A 21,120-nucleotide genomic window follows, 5' to 3' on the forward strand; every position below is an offset into this window, starting at 1 on the left:
CACCGGGAGCCCGACGTGGGATTCGATCCCGGGTCTCCAGGATCGCACCCTGGGCCAAAGGCAGGCGCCAAACCGCTGCGCCACCCAGGGATCCCAAGAACAACATTTTAAATGGAATGAATTGAGCCTCCTGACTTGTTCAGTAGAGAGGGCTGAAAATTTCAAAATGGACTGATACTTGGCTAAGGAAATAAAAGCTTCCTTTGTCTTCCAGTATCTTTAACTTGGTATTCTTCAATCTATCCTCCACACGAGACACCTGCAAACTATGGCCACAGGCCAAATCCAACCTGCCATCTGGTTCTGTAAATAAAGTTGTAATGGAGCACAGTCACATCTATTTCAATACATATTGCTATGGCTACTTTCACACGACAATGGCAGAGTGTGAGACCCCAGGGCCTAAAATATTCACTATCTGGCCCTTTTAAGAAAAGCCTGGTGATCCCCATTTTATGCCATAACCAAAGGGCCCTAATTCAAATCTAATCTGATTACTCTTCTATTTCAAATTCTCCTATCAATCCCTGCTGGCTCCCTCCCCAACAGCCATTCCATATTCTTCATTCTTGCTGGAGAACCACAGCTTTATTTGGATAGTTAGTGTCCCAATACACAAAGAATGTGGTCTCACCCCAGCTGCAAAAGGAGAAAGGATTATTCTAAGCTAATCACAGTACCTGACTTACCAGTGACTGGTTTAGGAACAAGCAAGTCATGTTACCTAGCCTATAAAATGTTAGGGGAAGTTTACTGCAAGCTGCTGAGTTTTCTTCCTATATAAAAGAAACACAAAGACAAACACAGTTCTTCTGGTCATGGATATTGTCATGTGAAAATATGCCTGAAGCTGTTGCTAATTAGCCAAGCAGGAAAAGAGACAGGGACTCCTGGGTGACTCAGCGGTTGAGTGTCTGCCTTTGGCTGAGGCCCTGATCCCCGACTTCCCCGATCAAGTCCCATGTTGGGCTCCCTGCCTGGAGCCTGCTTCTCCCTCTGCCTATATCTCTGCCTCTCTCTCTCTCTGTCTCTCATGAATAAATAAATTAAAATCTTAAAAAAAAAACACAACACAAAGACAGCTCTATTCTATTATGAGCACCTTGAAAGACCAAAACTCTCTTCCATCTTTGCTTCCTATAACTTGCAAAACCAAAGCCAACCTAAAGAATTTCTGTGATAGAGATCCACTAAGTCAAAGGTTTCTTCCTACATTTCAGACCATGCAACACACTAGGTGCCACCTCTGGGGAGCAACGGTAACATCTTTGTGACTGCGAACATTTTTGTGCTTTTATTATAATTTGTTGAGCCCAAGTTGCCCTTTTTGAATATTTATTATGATCATCTTTTGACTAATAACAGAGTATCTTATTTCCAAAAAACTACAGTATTATGCAACAAACAGGAGAGAACATTGTTCTAATGAAGTCAACATATCACATTCTGACTTAAGAGAAGTGAAGTCACTAATAGTGAGATTGTGTTGATGCAACAGCATCTAAAATAACCTGTGCTCCTCAACAGGCTTCCGTAGGATAGGTCATCACCTAAAAAATCAAGCAATCTCATTGGTCTTTCTGCACACTAGCTAAGTTTTGCAGTTCTTATTGTTTGCCATTTGTGTAAAGGACCAGCAAGGTATTGCAGAGTTCCAGTTTTAAGGATAATGAGACAAATCACGCTATAATAATATTTACTAAATGAAATCCACTTGTAAAAGTCAAAATACCATTTGTATAACCAGTAATTTTTATAACATGTTTATAGAGGAAACATAAAACATACTAACTTGAAAATCTTTTTTCCTTATTTACACAAAGCTATCCCATAGGATTTTAAGTCTCATAACTAATGAGGGCACCTGGATGGCTCACTGGTTGAGGTTGTGATCCCAGGTTCTGGGATTGAGTCCTACATCAGGCATCCGTATGGAGCCTGCTTCTCCCTCTGCCTCTCTCTTTGCCTCTCTCTGTGTGTCTCTGAGGAATAAAGAAATAAATTCTAAAAAATACTAAGATAACGAATTTATTTTCAGACAATACTGCCTCATATTTTAAATTACCAAAAAGAACTTCTCAAATTCTGAATCCTAGACTATTAAGAAAGAAATTAAGAAACCAAACACCCATGCAATTTACACATCCGATTTGTTTTGTTTTGTTTTCATTGCTTTTTCATGATCAAAACTGCCTTACTCTGACTTCATCTATGTTAGGACCACCATAAGTAATTCACTCTAAAAAATCATACCTAGATCATGATTCTGTGAAGAATTTTCAGGTTTCATTTCTTCTTCATGTTCAGAAATTAGTTGGTCACTGCTACGTATAAGAAAGAGTGATAAACAATGAGACTTTTTTAATACTGATATGAAAAATATTTACCAGATATATCAAATTCTTAAGATTTTTCAAAGAATATCAGGGTTAACATCAAAACTTAAATTACCCGAATAGGTACTTCAAATTTGTTAGTTCTAAAAACTTTTATCAAGTATGTAATTATAATTAAAGGAGAAACAAAAGTAAGGTGAACCAGTCATGAGTTGAAGGCATTTTGCTCAGTAAACTAAGAGTTAGCCTGCCATAATGGAAAGTGTCTCAAATCCCAAAGTCCAGCTCTAAAACCAGCAGCTTTTTGTTCTTAGACCAGCCACTTCTCTTCCACTCAAAGTCTTTCTCTATAAAACAGGAATCTTACCATCTTATATTACAAGGCTGTTAGGAGGATTTAATGAGGTATTATACCCAAAACGTGGTCTCTCAGGCAAGGTGATGCCCACAACTCTGGGAAGGGCAATATGAGACCTTCCATGACCTAATAAAAAAGGTATTCCACAGGAGTTAAAGCAAGCTTGGGGGGCAGCCCGGGTGGCTCAGTGGTTTAGCATGGCCTTCAGCCCAGGGCATGATCCTGGAGACCCGGGATCGAGTCCCATGTCGGGCTCCCTGCATGGAGCCTGCTTCTCCCTCTGCCTGTGTCTCTGCCTCTCTCTCTCTCCTCTCTGTGTATTCTCATGAATAAATAAAAATAAAATCTTAAAAAAATTAAAAAAATAAAGCAGGCTTCGGGTACAGATGTAGGAACAAAGGGGAAGGAAAGTCCAGTCTCTTCTTGTAGTATTATTTGAACTCCTTTAATAGTTTAGAATGGTCCTAACTAAAGTCTGCTAGCAGAAAAGACAAACAAAATCCTCGAAGGTTAATTCATCATGAAGGTCTGGGCTAATATATGGTTTCCACGTAAGGTTTTTGAGTGTGAAGGGAAGGGTGTATGGGGCTAAAGCCAGAAGGCCCAGCTGCCAGAACAGCATGCCGGTGGCTTTGGAATAGCAGCTGAGCATATAAGCATATGTAATAAACAAAAAAGGGTTGTAAGTTTGAATTCTAAGTGTGGATCACCATGAGGACTGACGAATGAGGATCAGCAAGGGCATCCTATGAGCAAAAGTCAATCATGACTGGACTGCAGAACCAGTTTCAACAGCAATGTTGCAGGAACAGAATCAAAGGAAACCACAGAATGATGAGCATGTCCTTTTTTCCATCCAAAAGGCTTATGAAAGAGGACTGTCTCTCTGGTCTTAGGGAAACCCTTAGGTTCTCGGGAAATTCAAGGGGGAAAGTATAGGCGATAACCCACAAGGAAAAGTATAAAGTTTTCTATGAAACTGAACATCTTAGGACACAATAGTTAGTCAAAACAGACGTTGAGGTGGGTAGTTCAGTCAGTTAACCATCTGCCTTTGGTTCAGGTATGGCCTCAAGGATCCAGCCCTGTGTTGGGCTCCCAGCTCAGCAGAGTGTCGGCTTCTCCCTCTCCCTCCACCCCTCCGCCTCACTTGTGCTTGCTCTCATTAATAAATAAGTAAATAGATTTGGGAGGAGCAAGATGGCGGAGGAGTAGGGTCTCCAAATCACCTGTCTCCACCAAACTACCTAGAAAACCTTCAAATTATCCTGAAAATCTATGAATTCGGCCTGAGATTCAAAGAGAGACCAGCTGGAATGCAACAGTGAGAAGAGTTCGCGCATCTATCAAGGTAGGAAGACGGGGAAAAAGAAGTAAAGAAACAAAGGCCTCCAAGGGGGAGGGGCCCCGCGAGGAGCCGGGCTGAGGCGGGGGCGAGTGTCCCCAGGACAGGAGAGCCCCGTCCCGGAGACGCAGGAGCTGCACCGACCTTCCCGGGGGAAAGGGGCTCGTGGGGAGTTGGAGCAGGACCAGGAGGGCGAGGAGGCCCTCGGGCTCCCGGGGACAGTAACAGAGCAACTGCGCGCCCAGGAGAGTGCGCCGAGCTCCCTAAGGGCTGCAGCGCGCACGGCGGGACCCGGCGGGACCCGGAGCAGCTGAAGGGGCTCGGGGGCGGCTCCACGGAGGGGGCTGCGGGGCCCCGGGAGCAGCTCGGAGGGGCTCGGGCAGAAGAAGAGGCTCCGTGCGGAGGGGGCTGCGCGGTTCCAGGAGCAGCTCGGAGGGGCTCGGGCGGCAGCTCCGCGGAGGGGGTTGCGCGGCCCGGGAGAGCGAATCCACCAGCGCAGGCTCCGGAGCACAGGGCGCCGGGACACAGCCCAGGATCCGGTCTCCCCCGGGACAGGCAGAGGCCGGGAGGGCCCAGGACAGCAAGGACGCTCCTGCCCCAGCTGAGCAGATCAGCGGCCCCGCCCCGGAGCCTCCAGGCCCTGCAGACGGAGTTCCTGCCGGAGCTGAATCCAGGTTTCCAGAGCTGCCCCGCCACTGGGGCTGTTCCTCCTGCGGCCTCACGGGGTAAACAACCCCCACCGAGCCCTGCACCAGGCAGGGGCACAGCAGCTCCCCCAACTGCTAACACCTGAAAATCAGCACAACAGGCCCCTCCCCCAGAACACCAGCTAGACTGACAACTTCCAGGAGAAGCCAAGGGACTTAAAGTACACAGAATCAGAAGATACTCCCCGGTGGTTCTTTTTTTGTTTGTTTGTTTTTGTTTTTGTTTTTGTTTTTGTTTTGTTTTGCTTTTTGATTTGTTTCCTTCCCCCACCCCCTTTTTTTCTCCTTTCTTTTTCTTTCCCTTTTTCTTCTTCTTTTTTTTTTTTCTCTTTCGTTTTTTTTTCTTTTTCTTCCCTTTTTTTTTTCTCTTTCTCTTTTCTTTCCTTCTTTCTCTCCTCTCTTTTTCTCTTTTTCCCAAAACAACTTGCTTTTGGCCACTCTGCACTGAGCAAAATGACTAGAAGGAAAACCTCACCTCAAAAGAAAGAATCAGAAACAGTCCTCTCTCCCACAGAGTTACAAAATCTGGATTACAATTCAATGTCAGAAAGCCAATTCAGAAGCACTATTATACAGCTACTGGTGGCTCTAGAAAAAAGTATAAAGGACTCAAGAGACTTCATGACTGCAGAATTTAGAGCTAATCAGGCAGAAATTAAAAACCAATTGAATGAGATGCAATCCAAACTAGAAGTCCTAACGACGAGGGTTAACGAGGTGGAAGAACGAGTGAGTGACCTAGAAGACAAGTTGACAGCAAAGAGGGAAACTGAGGAAAAAAGAGACAAACAATTAAAAGACCATGAAGATAGATTAAGGGAAATAAACGACAGCCTGAGGAAGAAAAACCTACGTTTAATTGGGGTTCCCGAGGGCGCCGAAAGGGACAGAGGGCCAGAATATGTATTTGAACAAATTCTAGCTGAAAACTTTCCTAATCTGGGAAGGGAAACAGGCATTCAGATCCAGGAAATAGAGAGATCCCCCCCTAAAATCAATAAAAACCGTTCAACACCTCGACATTTAATTGTGAAGCTTGCAAATTCCAAAGATAAGGAGAAGATCCTTAAAGCAGCAAGAGACAAGAAATCCCTGACTTTTATGGGGAGGAGTATTAGGGTAACAGCAGACCTCTCCACAGAGACCTGGCAGGCCAGAAAGGGCTGGCAGGATATATTCAGGGTCCTAAATGAAAAGAACATGCAACCAAGAATACTTTATCCAGCAAGGCTCTCATTCAAAATGGAAGGAGAGATAAAGAGCTTCCAAGACAGGCAGCAACTAAAAGAATATGTGACCTCCAAACCAGCTCTGCAAGAAATTTTAAGGGGGCCTCTTAAAATTCCCCTTTAAGAAGAAGTTCAGTGGAACAGTCCACAAAAACAAAGACTGAATAGATATCATGATGACACTAAACTCATATCTCTCAATAGTAACTCTGAATGTGAACGGGCTTAATGACCCCATCAAAAGGCACAGGGTTTCAGACTGGATAAAAAAGCAGGACCCATCTATTTGCTGTCTACAAGAGACTCATTTTAGACAGAAGGACACCTACAGCCTGAAAATAAAAGGTTGGAGAACCATTTACCATTCGAATGGTCCTCAAAAGAAAGCAGGGGTAGCCATCCTTATATCAGATAAACTAAAATTTACCCCAAAGACTGTAGTGAGAGATGAAGAGGGACACTATATCATACTTAAAGGATCTATTCAACAAGAGGACTTAACAATCCTCAATATATATGCTCCAAATGTGGGAGCTGCCAAATATATAAATCAATTATTAACCAAAGTGAAGAAATACTTAGATAATAATACACTTATACTTGGTGACTTCAATCTAGCTCTTTCTATACTCGATAGGTCTTCTAAGCAAAACATCTCCAAAGAAACGAGAGCTTTAAATGATACACTGGACCAGATGGATTTCACAGATATCTACAGAACTTTACATCCAAACTCAACTGAATACACATTCTTCTCAAGCGCACATGGAACTTTCTCCAGAATAGACCACATATTGGGTCACAAATCGGGTCTGAACCGATACCAAAAGATTGGGATTGTCCCCTGCATATTCTCGGACCATAATGCCTTGAAATTAGAACTAAATCACAACAAGAAGTTTGGAAGGACCTCAAACACATGGAGGTTAAGGACCATCCTGCTAAAAGATAAAAGGGTCAACCAGGAAATTAAGGAAGAATTAAAAAGATTCATGGAAACTAATGAGAATGAAGATACAACCGTTCAAAATCTTTGGGATGCAGCAAAAGCAGTCCTAAGGGGGAAATACATCGCAATACAAGCATCCATTCAAAAACTGGAAAGAACTCAAATACAAAAGCTAACCTTACACATAAAGGAGCTAGAGAAAAAACAGCAAATAGATCCTACACCCAAGAGAAGAAGGGAGCTACTAAAGATTCGAGCAGAACTCAACGAAATCGAGACCAGAAGAACTGTGGAACAGATCAACAGAACCAGGAGTTGGTTCTTTGAAAGAATTAATAAGATAGATAAACCATTAGCCAGCCTTATTAAAAAGAAGAGAGAGAAGACTCAAATTAATAAAATCATGAATGAGAAAGGAGAGATCACTACCAACACCAAGGAAATACAAACGATTTTAAAAACATATTATGAACAGCTATACGCCAATAAATTAGGCAATCTAGAAGAAATGGACGCATTCCTGGAAAGCCACAAACTACCAAAACTGGAACAGGAAGAAATAGAAAACCTGAACAGGCCAATAACCAGGGAGGAAATTGAAGCAGTCATCAAAAACCTCCCAAGACACAAGAGTCCAGGGCCAGATGGCTTCCCAGGAGAATTTTATCAAACGTTTAAAGAAGAAATCATACCTATTCTCCTAAAGCTGTTTGGAAAGATAGAAAGAGATGGAGTACTTCCAAATTCGTTCTATGAAGCCAGCATCACCTTAATTCCAAAGCCAGACAAAGACCCCGCCAAAAAGGAGAATTACAGACCAATATCCCTGATGAACATGGATGCAAAAATTCTCAACAAGATACTGGCCAATAGGATCCAACAGTACATTAAGAAAATTATTCACCATGACCAAGTAGGATTTATCCCTGGGACACAAGGCTGGTTCAACACCCGTAAAACAATCAATGTGATTCATCATATCAGCAAGAGAAAAACCAAGAACCATATGATCCTCTCATTGGATGCAGAGAAAGCATTTGACAAAATACAGCATCCATTCCTGATCAAAACTCTTCAGAGTGTAGGGATAGAGGGAGCATTCCTCGACATCTTAAAAGCCATCTATGAAAAGCCCACAGCAAATATCATTCTCAATGGGGAAGCACTGGGAGCCTTTCCCCTAAGATCAGGAACAAGACAGGGATGTCCACTCTCACCACTGCTATTCAACATAGTACTGGAAGTCCTAGCCTCAGCAATCAGACAACAAAAAGACATTAAAGGCATTCAAATTGGCAAAGAAGAAGTCAAACTCTCCCTCTTCGCCGATGACATGATACTCTACATAGAAAACCCAAAAGTCTCCACCCCAAGATTGCTAGAACTCATACAGCAATTCGGTAGCGTGGCAGGATACAAAATCAATGCCCAGAAGTCAGTGGCATTTCTATACACTAACAATGAGACTGAAGAAAGAGAAATTAAGGAGTCAATCCCATTTACAATTGTACCCAAAAGCATAAGATACCTAGGAATAAACCTCACCAAAGATGTAAAGGATCTATACCCTCAAAACTATAGAACACTTCTGAAAGAAATTGAGGAAGACACAAAGAGATGGAAAAATATTCCATGCTCATGGATTGGCAGAATTAATATTGTGAAAATGTCAATGTTACCCAGGGCAATATACACGTTTAATGCAATCCCTATCAAAATACCATGGACTTTCTTCAGAGAGTTAGAACAAATTATTTTAAGATTTGTGTGGAATCAGAAAAGACCCCGAATAGCCAGGGGAATTTTAAAAAAGAAAACCATATCTGGGGGCATCACAATGCCAGATTTCAGGTTGTACTACAAAGCTGTGGTCATCAAGACAGTGTGGTACTGGCACAAAAACAGACACATAGATCAGTGGAACAGAGTAGAGAATCCAGAAGTGGACCCTGAACTTTATGGGCAACTAATATTCGATAAAGGAGGAAAGACTACCCATTGGAAGAAAGACAGTCTCTTCAATAAATGGTGCTGGGAAAATTGGACATCCACATGCAGAAGAATGAAACTAGACCACTCTCTTTCACCATACACAAAGATAAACTCAAAATGGATGAAAGATCTAAATGTGAGACAAGATTCCATCAAAATCCTAGAGAAGAACACAGGCAACACCCTTTTTGAACTCGGCCATAGTAACTTCTTGCAAGACACATCCACGAAGGCAAAAGAAACAAAAGCAAAAATGAACTATTGGGACTTCATCAAGATAAGAAGCTTTTGCACAGCAAAGGATACAGTCAACAAAACTCAAAGACAACCTACAGAATGGGAGAAGATATTTGCAAATGACATATCAGATAAAGGGCTAGTTTCCAAGATCTATAAAGAACTTATTAAACTCAACACCAAAGAAACAAACAATCCAATCATGAAATGGGCAAAAGACATGAACAGAAATCTCACAGAAGAAGACATAGACATGGCCAACATACACATTAGAAAATGCTCTGCATCACTTGCCATCAGGGAAATACAAATCAAAACCACAATGAGATACCACCTCACACCAGTGAGAATGGGAAAAATTAACAAGGCAGGAAACAACAAATGTTGGAGAGGATGTGGAGAAAAGGGAACCCTCTTACACTGTTGGTGGGAACGTGAACTGGTGCAGCCACTGTGGAAAACTGTGTGGAGGTTCCTCAAACAGTTAAAAATATACCTGCCCTACGACCCAGCAATTGCACTGTTGGGGATTTACCCCAAAGATACAAATGCAATGAAACGCTGGGACACCTGCACCCCGATGTTTCTAGCAGCAATGGCCACGATAGCCAAACTGTGGAAGGAGCCTCGGTGTCCAACGAAAGATGAATGGATAAAGAAGATGTGGTTTATGTATACAATGGAATATTACTCAGCTATTAGAAATGACAAATACCCACCATTTGCTTCAACGTGGATGGAACTGGAGGGTATTATGCTGAGTGAAGTAAGTCAGTCGGAGAAGGACAAACATTATATGTTCTCATTCATTTGGGGAATATAAATAATAGTGAAAGGGAAAATAAGGGAAGGGAGAAGAAATGTGTGGGAAATATCAGAAAGGGAGACAGAACATAAAGACTGCTAACTCTGGGAAACGAACTAGGGGTGGTAGAAGGGGAGGAGGGCGGGGGGTGGGAGTGAATGGGTGACGGGCACTGGGTGTTATTCTGTATGTTAGTAAATTGAACACCAATAAAAAAAATAAATAAATAAATAAATAAGTAAATAAATAAATAAATAAATAAATAAATAAATAAATAAATAAATAAAATCTTTTTAAAAAGCACCCAGGTATAACATTATGTGAACCCCATGCAGAAGGGTTATAGTTGGAATGAAACAGATACAGTGAGGATCCCTAAGGATAAAGGTCTCAAGAGTCCTGACATAAAGAACCCTGCACCCATTGCTACTTCTAACTAGTCTAGCCTTTTGCTTGGTTTCTGGGTGATGATAGGCTCTAACTCACTGCCATCCCAAAGTGCTGAATCAAATTATACCTTCTCAGCTGTTACATAGGAAGTAACACTATTTTACTATATTTTAAACCTCAGTTGAGAAATATCTAGCATGTTTTAAGTTATTTTCATTTTTGAAAAAAGATTTTACTTATTTATTCATGAGAGACACACACATACACACAGAGAGAGAGAGAGAGAGAGAGAGAGAGAGAGAGGAGGCAGAGACATCAGCAGAGGGAGAACCAGACTTCTCACAGGGAGCCAGACGTGGGACTCGATCCCCAGGCCCCGGGATCATGCCCTGTGCCCACGGCAGACACTCAACCGCTGAGCCGCCCAGGTATCCTAGTAATAACTAGCATTTTAATGTAAACTTACATATTAATACTATTAATAATAGCATATTCTTCTGCAGTCCATCCATATACATCTTAGGAAAACCTTCCTAAAGAGAAGACTGACTATATTTCATGGTTCATCTTTTACAGCATATTTTACAGCAAGCATAAGGGCTATTCTAAAATAACAGAGAGATAACTTCATCCTTAAGAACTCAGAGTATTTAAGCACCTAATCTGATATACTTCATCAGGGTAATATCTCACATGTTGCTACAGAATTGACCACTAACATGTCCAAGTGTTCATTTTTGTAAATTAACCCCACGGCTAAAATGAAGGGACAAAAAAGAAGTCTCTGGTTCCACTTGGGTATCATAGTAGAAGTTGCTAATTTAAAACCCTCTGATGAACAAGAAACTATGCCGAGGTCACTGATCTGAATAGGTGAAGGGTTTTTTAAAAAAAATTCCCCATTTTGTGACATCTGGGTGGCTCAGCGGTTGAGTGTCTGCTTTTGGCTCAGGGCGTGATCCTGGAGTTCCGGATCCTGCTTCTCCCTCTGCCAGTGTCTCTGCCTCTCTTTGTGTGTCTCTCATGAATAAATAAATAAAATCATTTTAAAAATCCCCATTTCTTCCTTAAACTGGTACAGTGTACCTCCAAACCACCTGGAGGCCAGGTCGGTATAAAAGCTATCTGTAGGCTTAAAACAGTAATATTCACACTAATGATAAGAAAACAGTCATAGTTGCAGTTAGTGATGTTAAGTTAAACATGTGGTAGGCACTAAATCACATGATTATATATATATAATTATTTACACACAACCACCCTTGAAGGATATATTATTATCCTCCTTTTCATATCAGGATATGTATCTGGTGATGGTAAGTAATGTTTCCAAGGTCACATACCCAGCAAGGAGGCAAGCTAACAATTAAACCTAGTCTTCTGTGAATCTAAAGTCCATCTCTTTTCTCTTTATCACTCACCTATGATTTATCCTCATTAAAGGAAGAGTCTATTCACCTAAGGTTCTCTTTCATCCTTCAATCCATTCCAATTAAAAATGAAAATGATAAAACATACTGGACATGAAAAAGTATAAAAACTGATGAACCCAGAGTATCTGCTAATGGTAACCACTTCGGGATCATCTAACAACATCAGTATTCTTCAACAAAAAGTAATAAAGCAAAGTGTCATCCAAAAAAACAAAACAACTCCTACTTATGCTTATTGTATATCTTTTAAAGTATGAAATAGAATCTTAAAAAATATTAATAAAAGAGTTCAGATATCCAGAATTGTGTCATAAAGTAAACTACAAGTTGGGAGTCCCCATTATAAAACTAATAATATTAATATGAAACCCTTTTAATATAAAATCCGATGGCAAAAAAACTATTGCAAATGACATCAATCAATATTACAAAGAAATATGAATTCTGCTATACACTGTTCATGTTGGCCTGTCAGAAAAATTGCTTTCTACCTAAGAGATGACATCCTGACATTTTTCACTATATGACTATAACTTAATCATCTTAAGATAAAATTTATGACATGAGAAATTGTTACCACTCAAGACAAAATAGTAAGGTTTAAAAAACAAAACAAAAAAATACTCTACCTTTTAACCGTATCCCCTGAAAGTAGACGTGCTCCTTTTCCTACTAAAAATTTCACCATTTGCTCTTTGTTTTCATTTAGAGCAACTAAAACTGGTGTGAGGCCATCCTGTAAAAGTGAAAAGACAACTTATAATTTATAAAATTACATATTTGCATGCTAAATTTTAAAATTTCTATACATTCTGCTAAACTTAAAACATATACTGTAGAAAGTAAAATAAAATTAGCCCCTTCCTTCTCACCACTCTGTGTTTTCACCACCTGCTTCTTCTTTTTAAAAGACTGCTTTCTCAGGGAGCCTGGGTGGCTCAGTTGGTCAAGCATCTGCCTTCAGCTCATCAGCTCAGGTCATGATCCGAGGGTCTCAGGATGGAGCCCTACCTTGGGCTCCCTCTGCAGCAAGGAGTCAGCTTCTCCCTCTCCCTCTGCCCCTCCCCTCGTGCTCTCTCTCCTGCTTGTTTGCTCTCTGTCTCTCTCAAAAACATAAAATCCTTTTAAAAAGTAAAATTAAAAAAAAATAGACCTCCACTACCTCTTCATAGATTACCTGAAGTCATTCTACAAACTCGCTTCAAACATTGCCTGGCTCCAAGAATCTTTGCTTCTCTCACATAATATACCATGGTACACTCTATTCCACACCATCTAAACCAAGAGCTTCTCAAAGGCAGGGGTGATTTTTTTAATCTCTGTATCTCCACTCTCTAAAACATAGTAGTGAATATTTAAAATATTGTTATTGATTTTAATGGATATCTCTGGAATAGTGTTTTTTCAATTATATTCCAAAGAATACATAATTTGCAAGAAGGAAGACACTGTGCCCCAAAAGAAAGATTCAATGATCATCTATGTTTGTGAAATACTCAAAACTGCACTATACATGTAGCACAAATGAACTCCATTTACATTTGCTTATCCCCATTTGACAATTCCTTTTTTTTTTTTTGTAGCAAACATTAATACTTGAGAAATAAGAGTTCTCAGGGATATAGCTTTAAGAACTTTCCAATAAAGGCGAGGGTTTTCTCCAGGTTGTACAAACTTGCTTGATTCTCTTCTATCAATGGTATGGGATCCCAGATGTCAACACAAAACACTGAGTCACTAAGGAGTCACTAAGGAGATGGACTCTGAATGAAAAGAGCTAGGTTTCAGGGTAGCTGGGTTGCGTAGCCAGTTGAGTGACCCTTGGTTTTGTCTCAGGGTGGTGGGATCCAGCCCCACCTTGGATTCTGGGCTCCCCTGGCACTCAGCACCAAGTCTGTTTAAGATACTCTCTCCCTCTTCCCCTCACCCAATCCCCCAAGACTATGCATGTACAAGCTGTCTCTCTAAAATACGTAAATAAAGCTTAGTAGAAATCAAAAATAGAAAAAGAATAAATAAATAAATAAAAGAAATAAGCTTCAACTGAACATTGAATGCTTAATACTAAGTAGTTCATGGTTGGGAAACCTGAGTGGCTTAGAGGTTGAGCTCCTGCCCTCAGCCCAGGGTGTGTTCCTGGAGTCCCAGGTTCAAGTCCCACATCTGGCTCCCGGCATGGAGCTTGCTTCTCTCTCTGCCTGTGTCTCTGCCTCTCTCTCAGTGTCTTTCATGAATAAATCAATAAAATATTTTTAAAAAAAATAAATAGTCCTTGGTCAAGGAGGGCACAAATGATGAGATGAGCGCTGGGTGTTATACTTTATTGTGGCAAACTGAATTAAAATAAAATTATACATAAATAAATAAATACATAAATAAATAAATATCCTTGGACTTACTCCTATTATACAATGATAAAGCTTTATCTTAACTGTTAGAAAGCTCAGTATGAGATTTTTCTCATTTTTACCTTTTTGATTAAATTCAATTAAATAACATATAGTGTATTATTAGTTTCAGAGGTAAAAGGTTGTGATTCAGCAGTCTTATGTAACACCCAGTGCTCATTCCATCATGTGCCCTCTGTAATGTCCATCACCCAGTTACCCCAAACACCCATACCAACCACTCCAAGGACACTCAGGTTGGTTCTTATGATTAAGAGTCTCTTATGGTGTGTCTCCCTCACTCTGTCTTGTTTTACTTTTTCTTCTCTTCCCCTCTGATACTCTGTTTTGTTTCTAACATCTACATAATGAATATGACCATATGATAACTGTATTCCTCTGACTGACATAGGATATTATGCTACGTGAAATAAGTATGAGATTTGGTTTCAATTATATTAATTCTGGGACCCGTAAGGCATATCCACTTCTAAAAATCCTCTTAGTATTCCAGTTTCTACTGTGATTACTATTTATAATTATTTTGTATTTTAGGCAAAGTGTAAATCAGAAATAAAAATATAACAGCTTATCAATAAAAATAGGAATACTGGAGGAGCACTGTGTTTTTATAGATTGGTAAAATGAATTTAAATGAAAAATCTTAATAACAAAAAAATTCTAATACTGGCTTACATAGATTATTTTTAGAACAATCAATAATACTAAATAATTTAATATTCTCTGCAATATGCATAATATATCCAAATAAAATGGATTAACCTCATAGGACTGCAGATATTCCAAAAGGAACACGAATACAGTACATTTAAAGAAAAAATGGTTTTCAAAAAAAAAACAACTTTTAAATTTTAACTTGGAAAATTCATCCTGAGGTACCGGGTGACTCAGTGGTTTAGCATGGTGACCCGGGATCCTGGGATCGAGCCCACATCAGGGTCCCCATAGAGAACCTGCTTCCCCCTGTGCCTAGCTCTCTGCCTCTCTCTGTGTGTCTCTCATCAATTACTGAATAAAGTAATGAAAAAAATAAGGAGACAAAGAAACAGAAAATTCAATCCCAATCCTAAGAAATTAACATAAAATACAAAATATATATTATAAATTAATATGGAGTGTCTTGAAAATCTTGAAATCTTTGTCAACATATACCATAAAACAGTAATTGTAAACTCAATGGTTATGGAGGCAAAGCAGGTGACACGAGTCAGTGAAGAACCTAGGCGGGGACACGAGCAAACTGGAGACACACGCCTCCTATAAAGGGACAGCCTCTGCACAGCATACCAAACAGCAGCATGGGCTCAAGGTACCAGAAGTGATCTGTAAGAAAAGCTCAAAATCCAGAGTTGTACATGCGTGCCATAATTTTAAATGTTAGCTCAACTGACAGTGGAAACTAAATACATCCGGGGGCCACATTTAGTCTATAGCCTACTTGTGTTTTTCTATTTGCTGTGACTGTTTCCAATGGCCGTGCGTAAAACAAATACTTGGACATCAAACCTTTCCTAAAGCATCAGGATCATGTTTTACCAACAAATTAGGCCCCACCTTCTAAGGAAAATTGCTGTGAAGACTCATTAACACCTACTGTCAGAATTTTCCAATGCTTGTTTCAACTACAATCTATTTGTATTTACTTCCCTCACATTGCTAACCGAACAGACAGGAGTTCAGAGGAATGCTGAAGCAAAGTTATTAAAACAATTACCATCTGTATTGTCACTAACTACATGCTGAATGTTTAACACAGTAGTGATTATGCACTATGCCAGGGCCCTATGAATTTGAAAGACATCCTAAGATAGTCTATCGCACAGCTTCAACTAAAAAAGAAGGTTCACGGATTTCTACTGCTGCAATTGGGAAAACCCTGCTTGTAATAATCAGAATGGTAGCAAAACACGTAAAATCTTTAAAGGGTCAGACTCTACTTATTAAAAGACTACTCATAAAGACTTCCCATCTGGGTGCCGGTGAATGACTGATAGCTGGAAGAAAAGGTAATTATTTTTCAAGCCAACAGAGATGACCAATAATTTTCATCTGTAATTCTCAAAGAGATACAGAGAGATGAAAGGCTAATGTTGGAGAGAGTGGAAGGAAGTAGCCAGTATCCAACTTCAGTTAAATCTTCCAGAGATTTAATATTTTTACATCTCTAAATTTGTATATGTATACCTACCCATTCAGTAGTTCTTAGCCAAGAGTTGTATCAGAATCTCAAAACCCTATTTCCAAATTTCTGCGTACACACGTTATTGGATTCACTCCGTCGAAATCTTCACGGGACAGTTTAGGCTTGTAAATTCTTTTAAAGTTCCCTAGTTGACTGTGATTCACCAGCACAAGTCTAGCTGAGAACTAGTACAGTACACAACCATGCCAGTCTCCTCTTTCACCTATGTGGCCAATTCTCCCTATCACTTGAGTATTCAGCCAAAAACAGAAATGAGTCACTTATCAAACCTGCATTCAATTTCCATGGCTAGAGGTAGAACAAGGACTAGTAAACTCAAAATGCAACTTGATTCCATTATTTACACACTCCTTACGTCCTTCCCATCAAGACATTCTAGATTTGCAAGAAGAGTTTAGACTCGTATCTAAGTGGCTATAGCTGCAAAATACTATACTGTGTTCTTTCCTCTTCTTGTCCACTTTTTTTTTAAGATTTTTATTGATTTATTCATGAGAGATGAGAGAGAGAGAGAGAGAGACAGGCAGAGACACAGGCAGAGGGAGAAGCAGGCTCCTCCATTCAAGGAGTGCCATGTGGGACTCGATTCGGGAGACCATGGGATCATGCCCTGAGCCGAAGGCATATGCTCAATCACTGAGTCACACAGGCGTCCCTTTTCGTGCCCATTCAACCACCAGTTTACTGCCAATCTGATGTCCTTAGAGTCCTCCTAGAATTGATCTCTATATAAATTTACAACACACTCACTGGTTCGTAAGTAAGAATTACTATCCCTGAAAATTGAAGACTCCTTACCTAAACATAAACACTGAAGAAAAACAAACACAATCCAAAAACCTTGTCTTGATATTTCCCCTCACTTGCCAAATGTCTAAATCACTCTGCATGTTCCTGACTGCTTTCTCCTTTGCCCCTCTTTTGTCCCTCTTAAGTCAAGGCTGATAAAAGACAAACTCTGACCGTGTTAATCAATCACTTTTTGATCAAATAGGAACTTCTCAACAGCAGCAAGATTTGATATTGTAAAATACACTTGTTTTGTGTTTTAAGTCAAAGCCTATTTCCAAGGCAAATTTTGCTTTCCTCTGTTGTTTGACACTAAATAAGAAAACAAACTGGGTGAGAAAACATTTTTGAAAATAAAGTTTCAGAACACATTCTGTGTTCTCAAAAATATTTGCCATAAATACATAAAAGAAACCTGTATTCTCTAATGCTTCTTTAGAGGTATCATTATTTAGGGGCAACTGAGTGGCTTAGTCCGTTGAGCATCTGACTCTTGGTCTTAACTCAGGTGATGATCAGAGTTATAAGATCCAGCGCTGCGCCAGGCTCAGCACAAAGTCTACTTCAGATTCTTACTCTCTTTCTTTTCCCTCTGCCCCCACAACATCCCCTGCTTGTAGATGCTCGCTCACTTCCTCAAAAATAAATAAAATCTCACGGCTGAGTAATACTCCATTGCGGACATATACCACAGATTACTCAACAATTAGAAACAAAAATACCCACCATCTGCTTCAACATGGATGCAACTGGAGGGTATTATGCTGAGTGAAGTAAGGCAATCGGAGAAGGACAAACATTATATGGTCTCATTCATATGGGGAATAGAAAAGAGTGAAAGGGAATAAAGGGGAAAGCAGAGAAAATGAGTGGGAAATATCAGTGAGGGGGACAGAACATGAGAGTCTCCTAACTCTGGGAACCAAACAAGGGATGGTGGAAAGGGAGGTGGGTGGGGGGTTGGGGTGACTGGGTGACGGGCACCAAGGGGGGGGCACTTGACGGGATGAGCACTGGGTGCTGTGCTCTTTGTTGGCAAACTGAACTCCAACTAAAAAAATTTTGAAAAAGAAAAAACTAAAAGATAAAATAAGTACATAAACCCCAGAGTGTGAGGTGAAAAAATAAATAAATAAAAAAGCTTAATTAAAAAAAGGAAGGCAGGAAGGAAGAAGTATTATGGTAAGCCTGGGGGGCTCAGTGGGTCAAGCATCTCTCTCTGGTTATGGTCACGATCCCACTCCTGACATCAAGCCCCGTGCATCAGGCTACCTGGCTCAGTGGGAAGGCCTTTTCTTTCCCTACCTCTGCCTTTCCTTCCTACTCTTGTTTGCTCTCTCTCATATAAATACAATCTTCAAAAATAAAAAGTGTTGTTATTTAAAGCAAAAGCTTAGACAGTTATTTCAAAATATTTTCATCCAGGAAATGTTTGAGCTTCCGAATATGAAAAATCGACCCTATCTATGGCACACAACAGTGTTTCTGTAAGGGCAGCGACTGAAGGTAATGCATGTCAAAGAAAACACAGGGAGACTGGCAAGTGTGGTCATCACCAGCTCCCCATGCACACCTACCACCCCACTGAGGAAATACATAGGCTGAGCAGGAGCTACTCTCCGGAATGGGAGGCCTCACCGTGGTACATGGCTGGCAGAGTGGCTACCAGCACAAGCAGACACCACCTGTAGGATGTCATGACCTGATCCCCCTGCTCTCATCTTCTGAACCTTAGGGCCTAGAGTGCCCAAGGCCTATTACAACCTGCTGCTTTCTCCTCCCATTTACATTCACCCAAGCTACTCCTCTGGGTCACGGTCTCCTACTCATCCCCAGAAGCATCCATTTCCTAAGCCCCTGCACACCTTTCGGCCTCCATCATCACCACACTCCCCTCTAGGCCTTCAATCCTTTGTGGGCTCTGAGGGCACCATCTACTCCCAGGCACAAAGGGGAAGATTTTCTTTCTGGGGTGGAAGGGTGGCTAGCAGACAGAATGTGGTCTTTCTATATGCATTACTTTTCTTTTTCACTCACTCTGCTTTGGTTTTGGAGTTGTTTCCATGATGACAGGACCTACTGTATAAAATTCAGTGTCGATGTCTTCATATATATATGTACCTATGTACATATATATGTACATATATATATAAACCTTTTGCAGCTATCTATAAATAAATAAATAAATAAGTATATATATATATATAATGTCAAGTACGTTGTAAAAAAAAAAAGTTGACTTGTACCGTGTTTTTGGCCTCTATATTTGCGTTTTGTAAAAGCAGCTTCTCTGCTATTGAGACAATCCCTTCGTGGGCTGCATAATGGAGAGCTGTGTTGCCCTTGTTGTCTTTCACTTTAGGATCAGCACCGTGTTCCAGGAGAATAGTTACACATGCCTCTTCTTGGCATTGTATAGCCTGTGAGCATTACAACAAGAAACAGAATGTAAATTCTGGGAATTGAAAGGAAACATGCCACAAGTTTCACCAATGAGTTATGTTTAAATGCAACAAATGTTCATTCCAAGGACTTCAATCCAATCCACCTCAGGCAGACATAACTGTGACCACCCACCTTCATGAGAGCTGTCCTGTCTTCGCCATCACAGAGGTTAAGCTGGCAGTGCCGATCTACCAGGAGCTTCACCATATCTTCACGGCCAATGGCACAGGCCAAGTGGAGAGCAGTTCTGTGAGTGTGAAAGGACTTGTCAAGAAATTACAGTGTACCTTTTCAAAAATTGCAAATCAATTCATAGAATTGTAAATGTTAAATACTACATTATTCTCATGACTCCAAAACAAAGAATTAGTTTACTTTAGAAGAAAGTACAATATTTTTTAGTGATTTTTCACCGCTCTATTAAAAGAGCAGCCTATCTGATTAGGAAGAGCATGACCTCAAGAGGCAGCTCAACCTGGGTTTGATTCCCACTTTAACTCTGTCGCTTCACAGTGACCACTTAGCCTTATCGCAATTTCCTTATCCACAAAATGGGCATAAAAATAGTTATCTCAGGTCACCTGTCTGGCTCACTCTGAAGAGCATGTCACTCGATCTCGGGAGCCAGGGGTTCGAGACCCCTGTTGGTTATAGAGGTCACAAAACAATAGTAATAATAAATAAAATAAAAGGTACTTATCTCATAGGACCTCTTGTCGTGATCCTTAAATGAGGATCCATGCAAAGTGTTTAGATACTAGTTCCTACCACAAATATTATTAAAGCTATTACTACAACTTACGAAGACTCACTACAATTAGGTAAAATGATCCAATTATGCCTACTTTGCAGCTACGTTTAAGGATGAGCAAGAATACTCTATTTCAATGATTCCAAGATGCTCATTTTGTCACCTTTTAATATCTCTGACATCGGAATCCAATTTCTAATTCAAAATGTCTTAAAACTATAACTGGCATGATTTCTAAAAATTTCTTCTTGGTACATAAATAGTGGGGCATCATACAATCTACAGTGTGCCTGAAGTGAAAGAATGACATATACAACAGGTCTGTTGCACTTCTAGTCCTATGCTTGGAATTACATTGTTCAAGAACTAAAATAATTTTCAGTAGGTGAAAGCACATGACGGGTAAAAGAGACCACAATAGCAAAAGAATATTTTTAAGTAATTCTTAGTTTGCTTTTCAAGGAAGTTTGAGCCAAAGGAAACTCAGATTTCAAAGAAACAGGCACAGCTCATTTTATCTTTTTTGGAGGGGGGTATGTGGGGAAGCTCATTTTATTAAGCATTTCAATTAATAGAAAAATGTTTAGAATCATAGAAATCAAGTATTTCCAAGTACCAATATTAGTATTTAGTATTATTGCAATGTCAAAAGGGCAGGTAAAGGTAATCTTTTACAATTTCTGATCTTCAGAAATGTTTTCCTTTGACAGGAAGTTCCAAGGAAAAGCTTCAGGTGAGATTAA

At 40.2% G+C, this 21,120-nt stretch overlaps 1 protein-coding gene across 1 annotated transcript in view; it reads right to left on the minus strand.

The window, feature by feature from the left end:
- The window catches only part of LOC144309906 (uncharacterized), a 54,794-nt gene that overhangs the window by 14,366 nt on the left and 19,308 nt on the right, over positions 1 to 21,120 (minus strand). Inside the window, exons 4-7 of the mRNA XM_077890867.1 lie at positions 19,759 to 19,873; positions 19,428 to 19,601; positions 12,411 to 12,517; positions 2,254 to 2,324 (exon numbers count right to left, since the gene is read on the minus strand). Coding sequence (XP_077746993.1) covers positions 2,254 to 2,324; positions 12,411 to 12,517; positions 19,428 to 19,601; positions 19,759 to 19,873 — 467 coding nt within the window. The remainder of the gene's footprint in view (positions 1 to 2,253; positions 2,325 to 12,410; positions 12,518 to 19,427; positions 19,602 to 19,758; positions 19,874 to 21,120) is intronic.

This window comes from Canis aureus, unplaced genomic scaffold, assembly GCF_053574225.1.
Source record: "Canis aureus isolate CA01 unplaced genomic scaffold, VMU_Caureus_v.1.0 ptg000244l_RagTag, whole genome shotgun sequence".
Taxonomy (NCBI): Eukaryota; Metazoa; Chordata; class Mammalia; order Carnivora; family Canidae; genus Canis; species Canis aureus.